The 13,760-nt window shown below is 36.0% G+C and overlaps 1 protein-coding gene across 2 annotated transcripts in view; it reads right to left on the minus strand.

Moving 5' to 3' along the window:
- Positions 1-1,444: 1,444 nt before the first annotated feature.
- GABRB2 (gamma-aminobutyric acid type A receptor subunit beta2) overlaps positions 1,445-13,760 on the minus strand; it is a 444,575-nt gene continuing 432,259 nt past the window's right edge. For both annotated transcript variants that reach the window (XM_073649520.1, XM_073649521.1), the window contains one exon: positions 1,445-13,347. In XM_073649520.1, coding sequence (XP_073505621.1) covers positions 13,000-13,347 — 348 coding nt within the window. In that variant the 3' untranslated portion in view covers positions 1,445-12,999. The remainder of the gene's footprint in view (positions 13,348-13,760) is intronic.

Consider the following 13,760-nt stretch of genomic DNA (forward strand, 5'->3'; position numbering starts at 1 on the left):
TGGCTACGTGCGGCCTCCCGCTGTGTATAGATGGCTACGTGCGGCCTCCCGCTGTGTATAGATGGCTACGTGCGGTCTCCCGCTGTGTACAGATGGCTACGTGCCGTCTCTCGCTGTGTATAGATGGCTACGTGTGGCCTCCCACTGTGTATAGATGGCTACTTGCGGCCTCCTGCTGTGTATAGATGGCACCGGGCGGCCTCCTGCTGTGTATAGATGGCACCGTGCGGCCCCCTGCTGTGTATAGATGGCTAAGTGTGGCCACCCGCTGTGTATAGATGGCACCGTACGGCCCCCTGCTGTGTATAGATGGCGCCGTGCAGCCTTCTGCTGTGTATAGATGGCTACGTGTGGCCTCCTGCTGTGTATAGCTGGCTATGTGCGGCCCCCTGCTGTGTATAGATGACTCCGTGCGGCCTACCGCTGTGTATAGATGGCTACATGCGGCCTCACGCTGTGTATAGATGGCTACGTGCGGCCTCCCGCTGTGTATAGATGGCTACGTGCGGTCTCCCGCTGTGTACAGATGGCTACGTGCGGTCTCTCGCTGTGTATAGATGGCTACGTGCGACCTCCCGCTGTGTATAGATGGCTACGTGCGGCCTCCCGCTGTGTATAGATGACTTCGAGCGGCCTCCCGCTGTGTATAGATGGCTACGTGCGGCCTCCCGCTGTGTATAGATGGCTACGTGTGGCCTCCCGCTGTGTATAGATGGCTACGAGCGGTCTCCCGCTGTGTATAGATGGCACCGTGCGGCCTTTCGCTGTGTATAGATGGCTACGTGCAGCCTTCCGCTGTGTATAGATGGCTACGTGCGGCCTCCCGCTGTGTATAGATGGCTACGTGCGGCCTCCTGCTGTGTATGGGAGGATTGTGGCAGCTCATATTGTGTGTAGGGTCTCATACTGTATAAAGGGGATGTCAGCATACTTAATTGTGCTCAATATTAAGTCATACAATTAATGTAAAAAAAAATATTATAATTAATATATTAATATTGTACCAAATTACATCTATCACAGGGGATCATGTGACATGTCACGTGATACATCAGGTGTGTGTGTGTGTGGGGGGCCGCGCCTTCTAAACTGCCCGGGGCCCTTGCTACTCTTAATCCACCCCTGTTCCTCACATGTATTAAAGCTGTCAAACATTCGCAAATCATGGATACAGAGAGACTGAAACATAACACCCGAGCATGCTGAAGATACTCGGTGTTCACCCGAGCATCCTCGCCGAAAGGGTTAACAGAACATACTCGCTCATCACTATTCAATATCAAAATGCTAACATGTATTATTTGTCAGTTCTCATACTTTTTGTCAGATCCAGCGCTAGAAGAATTGCATAACAGCAGTCTGTATCAGGCAAAGTGCACAGTTTGTTTCCCTTGGAAGTCTTCTTTAATTCACGGCTTCTGTTTTAATAAATGACATCATAATGCATCTTTTAATTTAGATCTTTATTTATATCTTTGAATTCAAGAATTACACACTAGCCAACATTGTTATATATTTACATGCTGCAACTGTCTGCAATAAATTCAAGAAAATATCTTTTATGCGCTACTCATTTACAATCATATGTTTACTACCCCATTCTTTATGAGGCTGGCAGTCTTTTTTATGAAGACTAAATTGAATCTACTTTCTATTAGCATTTTTTTCTTAACAAACCATTGGGAAAAAAATCATTAAATGCATATAAGAAATGTGAAAATGACACCATGAAGGCAATGAATGATGCGGTGAATCAACTTCTGTGGATGTAAACTACTTCCAAAATCTCGAAAATATATTTGTAATTTTTGCTGTCAGTATTGACAAAATCCTAATTCTTCTTTCGAAGACTGGAAACCACTTGTGCGTGTTTTTACTCATTGCATATTTGAAAGATTTAAAATGAAACAATGATTGAATATAACTCTAATAGACAAACTTAAAGTTTGGGGAAATTTAAAAATCAGTATATATGGAAGCCCTCATGATTAACACATTTTTAGTGCAGTATTGCTTCTTCATTGTATGACAAAAGAAATTATTTTTTTATCTTCTAAAACAAATCTAAGAAAAATTCAAATTACAAACATGTTGTAAGAATCTTGGAGTATCCGGTTTATTCTATGATGAGCATAGAAAAGTCCTCAGAGGCCGCAACCTTACTGTTTTTATGCTTTTGTACTATGACGTCTAATGATTCGTATCAAACCTGTCGAACTTGTACTTCTCTGTTTCTGAAATATAGAGTGGGTTTGGGTAGAATATACCAAATCCAAGCTATACTGAGACTGGATTTAAAAAAATGGTGTTTAAATCAAAACCATATTTATCAACATCCCCTTAGTTCTTACACATTTTAAAGGCTTTACAAAAAAGGGAGGATAAAGTTTAAGCTAAATTATATTCAAATTATTGAAAAATAATGTTGAACAAAAATGTGTTACGTACACAAAGTGTAACCTAGCATAGTTCAGTAGTGTACATTGTATCCATAATACACATGCTTTATGATGGCGCATATAGAAATGTGTTACACAATTACATAATATATATTAGTAAATGTGCATGACACTTACGCCAAAGAAACTTTTCTTAAAGGTAAACTGACTGTACATTCATGTTGCCCGAACCATGGGCGGCATTAATCAAACTCTGGTTGCGTTATAGCTGTGTATGGTCCATGTGTTTGGCCTAACTAGTCTGAAGCTGGTCACTGATGTCTTCTTTCAACACTGTTCCCCTAGATTGACAGATCTCTTACTATGTGTATGAATAGAGGGAGGCTGGTCAGTCTAGGGGAATGTGGCGAAAAGTCGCCAGGGACCTGCCCTGGACTAGACCTCCGGAGCACATTTTCTCTGAAATTTTGCAACATTTCATAGTAAGACATACACAGCCAGTGTCTGATTCATGCAGTCTGTGGTTCGGACCATATGAAACTGCTTACAGTTTCCCTTTAATATATATGTAATGATTTACTTTTTCAAGAAACACCAGCAAATCAAACAAACATTAGAAGCAGCTTAAAATGTTTTATAGGCGTTGATTAAGGATAAGAAAATCTTTTGAACAGATTTTTTTGAATCTGTTCATTAAATTTGATTTGCATCAAATTTATTCTATGTAAATCGAATGTGCCTTATTTCCTTCTGTGGTCTTTTCAAGCCCTCTGAGGTCTCTTCAGACATTGTAAGGATTAGTTAGTAATGGAGGTGCCAAAGACTGGAAGGAACCTATAGAGAAGACTAAAAACTTGCTTAGGTTAGATGGTGCCTATTCCCTATTCTTCTGCTGTATTCACACAAAGCAAACAACAAAAAATGTTTTGTGAAATTGAAGACAAATTCCATTTGCCTCAAATAGATTTACTCATCTCTAACACTGATTAAAGATAAATGGAGTTTTATTAAATATATGTGCCATTGGTCAATTCTCACACCATGTGTTTTAGTGAATTCAGCTAATATAGCTTTATACGTTTCATTATATATGATGGATGTCAATATATTGCATAATGTCAAGAAAAGAGTTTGTTTTACACATATTGAAGAATTACGTTTTCCCAAGTGCGATATTTTATACCAGGTTCTTCCTCTAGACGTAATAATTTTCCACTGAAAAATTCAGGGAAGAAACTTTTAACTGGAAATTTTCTATGAAATTTGTATAAAAATGCATACTTTATGGTAACAAACATCAAATTTGGAAATACTTTACATCCACAAAATATTTTGTTTACCAAGACATTTAAAAACAAAAAAAATGTGTATCTATTATGAGCACTATTAATATAAACATATATGTGACCACAACATAAAACATCAGTGGATAAAAAATTGTGAGCTCAAAAGTTTCCATCTCAAACTTAGATCATTTTCATAAATTACTAAAAATTTGCTAAAAAATGAGTGAATAAATAAAGCATCTGAAGATATTCAAATAAGATATTTGGTTGTATTATTATTTTATTTAATAGGATATACATTAACAGTTCCACAATTCTCTGAAAATAACTTTAGTTTATTAAAGGGTCAAGGGAATACGTGTAGCCTTGATATCAGATAGATATATTTATAATGCAGCACATAAGAGGTCTTTTTTAAATTTATAAAATGTATATATGATTAATGTATTTAAATTTAAAGCTATATCTATATTTAATGCATCTCAAATGCCTGTCTGTGTTTTAACTAAGAAGACGAAGAAGTCAGTTTGGATCAGAAAATGTGTTATTTTTGCACAATTAAAATTCTTGTACTAGAAGTCTAAAGATTGCTGGCAGCACCTTTAGCGCCAACGAGCTTTTCATCAGCCTGTGGTCATTAAATCTTTCCCTTTCTCTCTCTCTATATATATATTACAGACCTTGTTTGCAACAAATCCCAGGTATTGTAATTTATCAGAAAATGTTTATTTCACAAGTGGGACAGAGAGATTTTACATTCTGAACTATTGTACTACTGTGAGGATGAGAGAAGGGTTTGTCGTTTGATTATAACTACATCAGAACAAATAGACCATTTCCGCAATTAATTACATTGGCACTGCTGCTACTAACTTATCTCTCTCCTATTGATTGATATTCTATATTGTAGAATATTAAGGCTCAAAAAAACACATTAGACTAATGTTGGCTGAACAGGTTCGGCCGACAGTCTAATGTGTATGGGGGCACCGGCCGACTGACGGTTGGGAGAGATATTTATGATGCATGTCCAATTTCAGACTGCTGATTGCATTTTTCTCACTGAGATATGCCACCTTGTCAGTTGGCATCTTTCTCATAGAGAACACAGGAACTCGGCTGAATGAGAGCTCCTGTGCATGGGAGTGTTTCCTGAGATGGCTGTCAGTTGAACGATCGGCCAAAGCATTGTTCAGCTGACCACCATCTAATGTGTACGGCCAGCTTTACTATCATTGTATTGCAGATGTATTACCTATTACTGACTACAGCATTTGGCAAATGTTTTAGGGCTTTTCTCCCTGCCCCAATCTAATATTCTTGCTCTATCCTAAAATTGCTCTAAAATAGCTGTTAGATTCCCCACTTAGTATTATATGCAAGGTCTGATAATACCCTTAATTGGCTCGCTAGACCATGTGATGTCGCAGCTGCAGGGCATTATGGGGAAGCTCGCATGGACACACAAAACATCATTAGCCTGCTCTAAGTCTAAAATTCAAATTCATGGGGGCCTGTGAATTCCAAGAATTTTTACTCAAAGTTGATCCTCGGTGGATTGATCCGTTCATCTGTAATATATGTTTTATAGATTTTTACATCTGTTGCAATCTTTTATGTTTGTGTCTCATTGTGATCAAAAACTAATCAGTGTGGGATACTATCCATTACAAAATAGGTAGATATAGTTACACTTAAGCCATGGCTGTTGGACAATCGTCAATCGGCTGCGTGCAAGCAAATCGGTGGTTCTTTAATATCCTGTTTAGACACACTGACCAAACTTCCATGTCCACAAAAAGATCTTTAATATGATCATCAGCAGAACATCACGTGTTTACCCGGCACAATGTGCTTCAAGAATGATGATTTTTCAGCAGGCTTAAAAATAATTTCACTCAGTGACTAAGCATTTTGCTCGTTCGACGGATGATTTGTGGCCTATTTGGACAGTCCAATAATTGACAAACAAGAACTGCAGTTATTGGGCACCCTTACAATGATGTGTTGTACAATTTAGTCATTATCAAGGTTTGGAATTTAATTATTAACCATAAACAAATCATGGAACAAGTGGTAACATTAATTACAAAATCTTTATCATGAAGAACAATGCCAAGAACAGATAACCAATTCTAGATTAAACATTTGAAGCATTTAGGACCTAAAAAATACATTAGTTTAGTTCAATTTTGCTGCTTATATTTTGTTTTTCCCCCCTAAAAGATCATACAGAAGAAATACAAATTGATCTGTAATATATATTTGACTTCTTATGTGTTATGCATTACTTTGTAATATCTTATTTTGTACCTGTCCCTTCTGATTTGTAAAGTGCTGCAGAATATGCTGGGGCTATAGAAGGATAATTATTATTATAATTTATTTCTAAAGAAGCTTAACGGGTAAAAAGTGGAATATTTAGCACATATCAATGGAAATCTTTGAGGCTCACAGTTTAGTCTGCCTGCCTGTACCCACTGACGAACATATGGTAGAAACGGCAGAACTGTTATTTTCTAGACCAGTTTATATTCCAAGTGCGTTCACTAGAGGTTACAAAATAACTTTCAGCTCTATAACCTCCTTGCTAACAAAAGTTCAGTCCTATTAAAATAAAAGGAAAAAAAGAAAACAGAACCTAAATAAGCAAAGTACTAAACCTAAGCATTTTTATGCAAACCAAAGGTGAAAACACAAAATCATTATCCCATAAATGAAAGTGCTTTTCGGTATTTACAATTAAGCGAGAACACTTTAACTGTACTACAGTAGATTTTGCCTTGCCGGTAGGTACAAATAAGAAGTTAAAAATGTTTTAAGAAATCTCTGATAATATTTACAAATGGTCAGCATAAATGGATGCCCACATTATATGACCTATATACATATAGCAAAATGTAATGCATCACTACAAGTACAGTGTGTCTTCATATAGAGAACGCTTTTACCTAGTTTCTAAAAATCGTCTTATTTTTGCTTATCTTGGTAATTTAAGAAGTTTTATGTATTGTTTATTTCACTGGTTATCAGCGTTGTTATAAAAATAGGAAACAAACAAGCAATGATTCGACTAGTCTAATGAACGATGCAACGGGATTCCTATTATCCTAAGGTCTCTCGTTTTTTTTTGTTTTTTTATCAACATGATGAAAAATGCTCAATTTACAAGACGTGATTAATATATTTCTCTTTTTTTTTAACCCTATATCATAAACCAAAAATGTTCCTGTTTTTTTTTTTTTTTTTAGCCATATAAAATTATTATTTATTAGCTTATTCCTGTGATCAGCCACCATTTTAATATATATATATACACACACTTAGGATATGTATATTATTTACCTAGCTACGTTTCAAGCACTGCGCTAGTAATTGAGATGCCCTTCAGGAGCGGTATACAAATCAATTATGATTGGTCTGTGGGGTTCGTGTATTATGTAGTAAACTATTTGCTGCAATGTAGTTTGTGCTTTTATTCATAAATTAAATAAATGTTATCTATATATATCTTTAATGTAAAAAATGTTCTATCATTTTATAACCTCTTTACATATATTTATATCTATATATATATATATATATAATAGTTAAGAATGTGAAAGGAGAGAACTATAGACATTGTAAAATAATTTAACCAGTAATACCCTGCATTTGTATTAAATAGAAACAGAACATTCTTCATGAAAACACAGACACGTGATGATTGGATTCTTCGATCAGGAAATGCATACTATCATACTTGCTAGCAGTCATTTACAGTTAGTATTTACAGACACATCTCAAAGGTTTCTTTAAAGCTGTACCATAAAATAAGTCAATAATTAAACTCTACTTTTGGAAAGGTCATCAGCACATTGCCCTGCAACATGTTGCAAACCTGCTATGAACACCAGAGTACTTTAAGCTCTGCTTCTGACCTTGTAACAACGAAAAACACCTTATTTGCTGGATTGTCAGATTGCACACTATTTGTGCTAGCAATTTTATTGACAAAGCATTTTTTTTTCCATTATGTGTTATTTTGCCTGAATGGTTTGAGAAACAGTACATGCGACATGTTCCCCTTATAATATGGCTGTGTGTGTATGTCTAAATTTTGATTGATCCAGCTTTTAGTGTAAAGCACGTATTGGTCCCAAACAAAACTATCTCTATTTGCAATGGAGATCCCACTCTAAGATTTAAGATGGACGCTACAGCCTAAATTTATCAAAGACGGACATACACAGAAGTATTAGAAGGCCTGGTATAGTTTTATGCATTGCTAAGTCAGGTTTACTTGTATTAACCTCAGATTTAGGGTCATGGATGTCAAGATATTACATTTCCATACAGTGGAGTTGGAATAGAGATGAGTGGATAAGGAAAAAATTTGAGTTCACCTGTTCTTGCAAATTTTCCAGAAAAATGATTTGCAGAAAAGTTATTCTCCACAAATTAAATGTCCCTTATTATGCTCTGGGGTTTCTACTGACCCCAAAGCATAATAAATGTAAGATGTAAACAATAAAAAATAGTTATACTCATCTCTCAAGCCACAACACTCATCCGGTCCTTGTCGCATTTTCTTATTGCCATCATGAGAGCTGAATTATCAGGCCTCTCCACTATAGGCCAGGACTTCCACCTCCGATGAGGCCCAACACAGTTCAGCGCGAGAAAGCATCCATAAGGTCACAACATAATGCAGTCACAAAATGTGCAGGACTGTCCTGGGCCTCATGAGAGGTGGAAGTCCCAGCCTACCGTGACGAGACCCATGGATTCAGCGCTTATGGTGGTGATCAGAAGATGTGATGCAGACCAGAATGGTGATGTGAGGAGCACAGGGGCCAGAGAGATGAGCTGTAAGGGGAATAAACAATTTTTTTTTATTTCTAAACCTTTAATGGCTCTTTACTGTTCAACAAAATGGCAACCAGCAGGCTCCAGTCTGATGAATGTGCGTAAAATCAGATTCCAAAAAAATTGCACTTAGGTGAATTCAGATTTTTGTAATATCTGAGAATTTAAATTCTTGAATCTATTCACTCATCTCTAAGCTGTAAATTTCAAGTGAGAAAAAAAAACCTAGTGGCATGCTCCATTTCACATCGTAAGACGACATGTCTCTGCAATGTGGCATGGTATAATGTACCACACTGTGATGCACAAACGTCACAAGGACTTAGTGTGGCCTTATAAAGCCTCTGCGTACATGGCTTTGCCACCTTTATCTTATTTGGATGATAGTGTATTGTCTTCAGCCCTAAATAATATGTTTATGGAGAACATAAAAATAAAGGTTAATCACTAAAAAAAATTAATTTGATATAAATTAGAAATGATGGGTCTCAGCTAATTGATAAGCTGCCCAATGAACAACTTTTCTTAAATGACTGGCCAAACTGGATTGCCATGTTCTGTATTGAGGATGCGTCCATTTAATTATGGTTAATGTTTTTTGTTAGACTTCCATAGATAAAATGTGATATGTAGTTGTTTTTCAGAAATATCATACCTACAATGAATAGATATTAAAAAAAAAATTATAAAAAATTAAGAGGCAACATACATCAACATTGCATTAATATAAAAAAAATCAAACTGCAGAATATTTTTAAATTAACTATATAACTGAAGACAAACAAATGAATAAAAGTAACTCATTTCTCTTTTAGCACTGTGACAATAGATTTTGCTTAACATAAAATATACAAATATGTTTTTATCTATATAGCAGAAAAATATAGCATGCCTTAGTATTTCTTTCTTTTGCCATATCCTTTAATGAAACTAAGAGCCGGTGGAAAATGTAGATTTGAAGCTAGAAGCATGTTTTTAAGGTGATTCAGAATCATGATGTTCTCGAATAATAAACTTGTTACAAGATGTACCCGATGCACAGAACCCTGCAATAATTCTAGCATGCAAAATGTAAGGAGCTGATACAGTCCCTTATCTTAATAAAGCAGGCAAAGCTGATAAATGTGGCACTTGGTTAAGGAAACAGATTAGCTACGACATGTACATTCTATTCATGAGTTTACATTCTGTCTTTTTTTTTCCTATGGTAATTCTAAGTTCACATTCTAGTGTACAGTGATTTCATGCAGTCCATGGACAGTATGATCCTCAAGCACATTACAATACAAGTCAATATTTCATGTTTAATACAGAAGTTGACGATAAACTCTTTAACATTGAATCCTCTTTAGAATACCATGACCAAAAGCTACACTTCTGTGTGTGCAACATAAGCTAAGTCGTTGGATGGAAACTAATTTCACGATGTAGAAAATCTATTCTGATAAGGTCATAATAGTACACCATACAAATTCACTGCAACCATTCATAAGCTTTTTTTCTGCTTCCATTTGCATTTTCATTCAGGAGAATCTGTGACGTAATTGGACTTAACTGCATGCCACAGTATCGAAGACTGTAATGGGGAAAGCTTTAGCTTCCAACACTGGTATCCAAAGCCAATGTTGAGATGAACTTAGATAATTTAAGAGGAAAAACTCATAGGTAACATTTATATTAGCAACAGTTTTAGACTATTTCATATATCTTGCTTTCTGCTAATATTTGGCATACATAGCAGGAATTTTTTGCCAAATACAACAAACGTATGACCATGACCATGACGTATGACCATGACTTGTACAGCTGTTCGGCATACATATTGATTCTGGGATTCCTTGTTCATTAATAACCAGTGCTGGTTAGAGTTGAGCAAAAAGGTTTGTGTTGGTCCTGTGTCCAGTCCACTCCTCCATGACCAGGGCAGTCCTCATTTCATGATGTCATTTGAGTCTTAGACATTAGGCTTCATGCAATCATGACTAGCATTGTACTACAGCATCACAATATTGCAGAGCCTAGTAAATCACAGTAGTGACCAGGATGCCCCGACTGAAGATGCCAACTGTAGATGTCAAGACTGCTCTGGCTGTACTGAAGGCCAGACTGGACATTGGACCAGGGTATGTTTTTGCTAAACTCTACTGTTGGTTCTATTTTTTCTCCTAAAATAATTCACTAAAAGAAACTGTTAAGCAGTTCTTTGCTTAGAACCGTAGAAATTAACAGTTTCATAGGCCCATCAGGGAAAATAATTCTGAGGACCCGCTCTTTATACAACATGTAACCCTGTGTTTGGGCAAGTTACTTTGCTATCTTTATTACTTATTTTATTATTGCTGCTAATATTAACTAATAATAGTAATCAGTAAGGTCAAACTGGTTATTTGTGTCCTGATCCATGACAAATATATTAAGGTGGTAAGTGATTGTCTCAACATCACCCCCAAAAGTGTTTTTCTTTTTGCTGGACCTTATTGTGTCAAAGCTTGGGTCCTACAGGAGGATCCTGTAGAACTGTAATGGGTTAATCATTCTCTTCTGATTGTCTTTATGCAAAGAGTATTCTAACTTTAATAACAAAACTTCAATTTAATTTGAAGATCCATCCATCGGCCTTGAAGTCTTTTTTGTGACCTGACATTTTGAACAATATTCAAGAATTATGATATATGGCTGCTGAAACATCTGAAGGTGAATTTGTCTAAATATATGGAACTTAAAAACAATTCCAGAAATAATTGCCATCCGCCTCATCATAATTATATGCAATGCAATGAGTATATTTAGAATACAGACTATACATCTTGCCTAAACAAATAACTTTGCCGTATTTTTGGTATATACTATGGATATAAAATTGCTTCCTGGGATAGAGTATACATTAAAAAGCGAAATTAACATTGCGGTAGATTTTGGTCATTAGTATTAAAAAGAAAATCAATGAGAGGCACAATATTTTTTTTTCAAGTTTATGAGTGTAGAAACAGAAAATCAAAAAGAAACTAATAATGGAAATATCATCTAGAACAAATTAATGTGCAATTTTTTTTTAGTATAGATATGAAGCTGTTCAGGATAGAAGGATGACTTTGAGCTTAAAGAAGGTAGAGAAGTAAATTTTCTGTTTAAAGGACAAAAAACATCAGTTGTTATCAGGTTGAAGTTAATGTTGAAGGTCAAACAGTACTTAATGGATTCCCCATTAGCCGCAAGAGACGTTCATCACTATAAAGGTGCTAACCGGTAATTTCGCATGTTGTTTCGTTGATGTTCTTTCCACCGTTTATGTCCTCCAGAACTTTTTGTCTTTTTTTTTATATTGAAATGGTCTTATGCCATGAGGGCGAGCAGCTTTATTTGCGTTCAAAGCTGGTAAGAAACAGCAAAATCAGACACAATGTTGACCTAAAAAATAAATCTGGAGCAAAATAGTATTTCACATAAGTCTATGTTGCCTTTTCTTTTTACGATACTGATTATTCTTTCTTCTTGCATGAAAAAGTCTATGTAACACCTTCTTTATGATGTTTTTGCTGCATTAATACTGTGTAGCTTGCTCATGGACTGTGCCACAATGATGTACATCTACATTTACATCTGTTTCTCATTTCTTATTTCAGGCATGTGAACAAGAGTGGGATTTTATGCATTTTTACGCCATTACATTTTTAGACAGAAAGACATAGTAAAATGGAGAATTAACATAAATCAATGATGAGAAAAGGAATACCTGTGCATGTGGGCACTAATCAATACATGTCTCATTGAAAGAGTAACCATTTCATTTCCCTTTGAAGTTCGCCCACCTTACTGCTTGTGTTACCAGGACTCGCTTTCTTCCAAGAAGATCAACTATCCACACTTGATTAAAAATGGAGGTTAAGAGACCTAACAAATACCCTGTTGCCTGATGGATCCCAAAGGCATCTCCCCTTGCCAAAAAATAAAAATGGGACTTAATTGCATCTACAAGTTCCTGGTCTTATGTTATTGAAAAGGCTGATGTGACAATTATGGATAAGTATTTATGATAGATCTCCACCAATCAGAGTAAACTGTTCAGGTCCAAGACGATTTTTCCATTCCATCCACAACTATTACAGTTTCAGCTGAAATGTCTTCAAAAGCATCAATCAAACCATGCAATGTATGGGTGAGTCTGGAGAAGTTTGAAAATGACCAATTGCTTTAGCGCCTCACTTCAATGCACTTGCGTGTACACAATGAAAAGCCGTGTTACCTATAGAAAATAATTCTAACCATCAAAAAGAAAATGAAAGGGTGTTGTAATTATAATGAGTCTGGAATGGATCTGTACAGCATACAGCAGGATGGTGAGTGCCAGCAACTAAGGTGTTTTAGAATAGCTTGTGTCCTGAATGTTAATTTGTAAGCCCCACTTCTGGTTTCACATATTATCTGAACAGACATCCAGTTCTTGTCTACTGTATGGCTTATTAGTCTTAGTTCACATAATAGAGCCAGTAGACTACATTGAAGAATGAAAAAACCACTGGAAAGATCATGCGTGACCATCTGTCTATAGCGTTCACATCAGTCAAGTCAGGAATGTTTATTTTCAACTGAGACGCACGCCTCCGTAGTCTGCTTTTTTTTTGGACCACATGACGTTCTAAGGCGTTCCGTCCAAAGCTGTGTCGCGGTAATCCGGCTTTCCGGTACTGGATACTGGAGGTATCATAGGTCAGCATAGTGCTTCTCGGATCACCAAGCCCCATTACAGCTTCTGATGCTGCCATTTCATTTTTAATTTCAAGTGTGCTTAGTAAAATATTTTCATGTGGATCCATCTGTAATTCAGGAGAAAATGAGATAAATTCCATGATCTCTTGATCGGAATATAATTGGTTTCTTCTGTACAGTAAAGACATTGGTTGCTATGGGTACTATGAAAAAATTGTCAGATCGTACAAAGTATTTTTTTAATTAATAAAAAGTAGGAAAATAATAAGTTTGAATAAATGTAATAATACAGAACAATTAATGAAGGGAAACTACAAAAAAAAATTCAAGTAAAAACAGTTAAATGATACTGCATATGACTGAACAATATCTTTGATCTGATATGACATATTTAATAAAAAAAACAATGATTGAGCAGATATTTTTTATAATATCAGGATTAAAGGGAATCTGTCAGCAGATTTTTGCTATGCAATCTGAGAGTTACATGATGTAAATCATGCCTGATTCCAGCAATGTA

This window comes from Phyllobates terribilis, unplaced genomic scaffold (genome assembly GCF_046119375.1).
Source record: "Phyllobates terribilis strain yellow unplaced genomic scaffold, ASM4611937v1 Scaffold_10__3_contigs__length_209671492, whole genome shotgun sequence".
Classification (NCBI taxonomy): Eukaryota; Metazoa; Chordata; class Amphibia; order Anura; family Dendrobatidae; genus Phyllobates; species Phyllobates terribilis.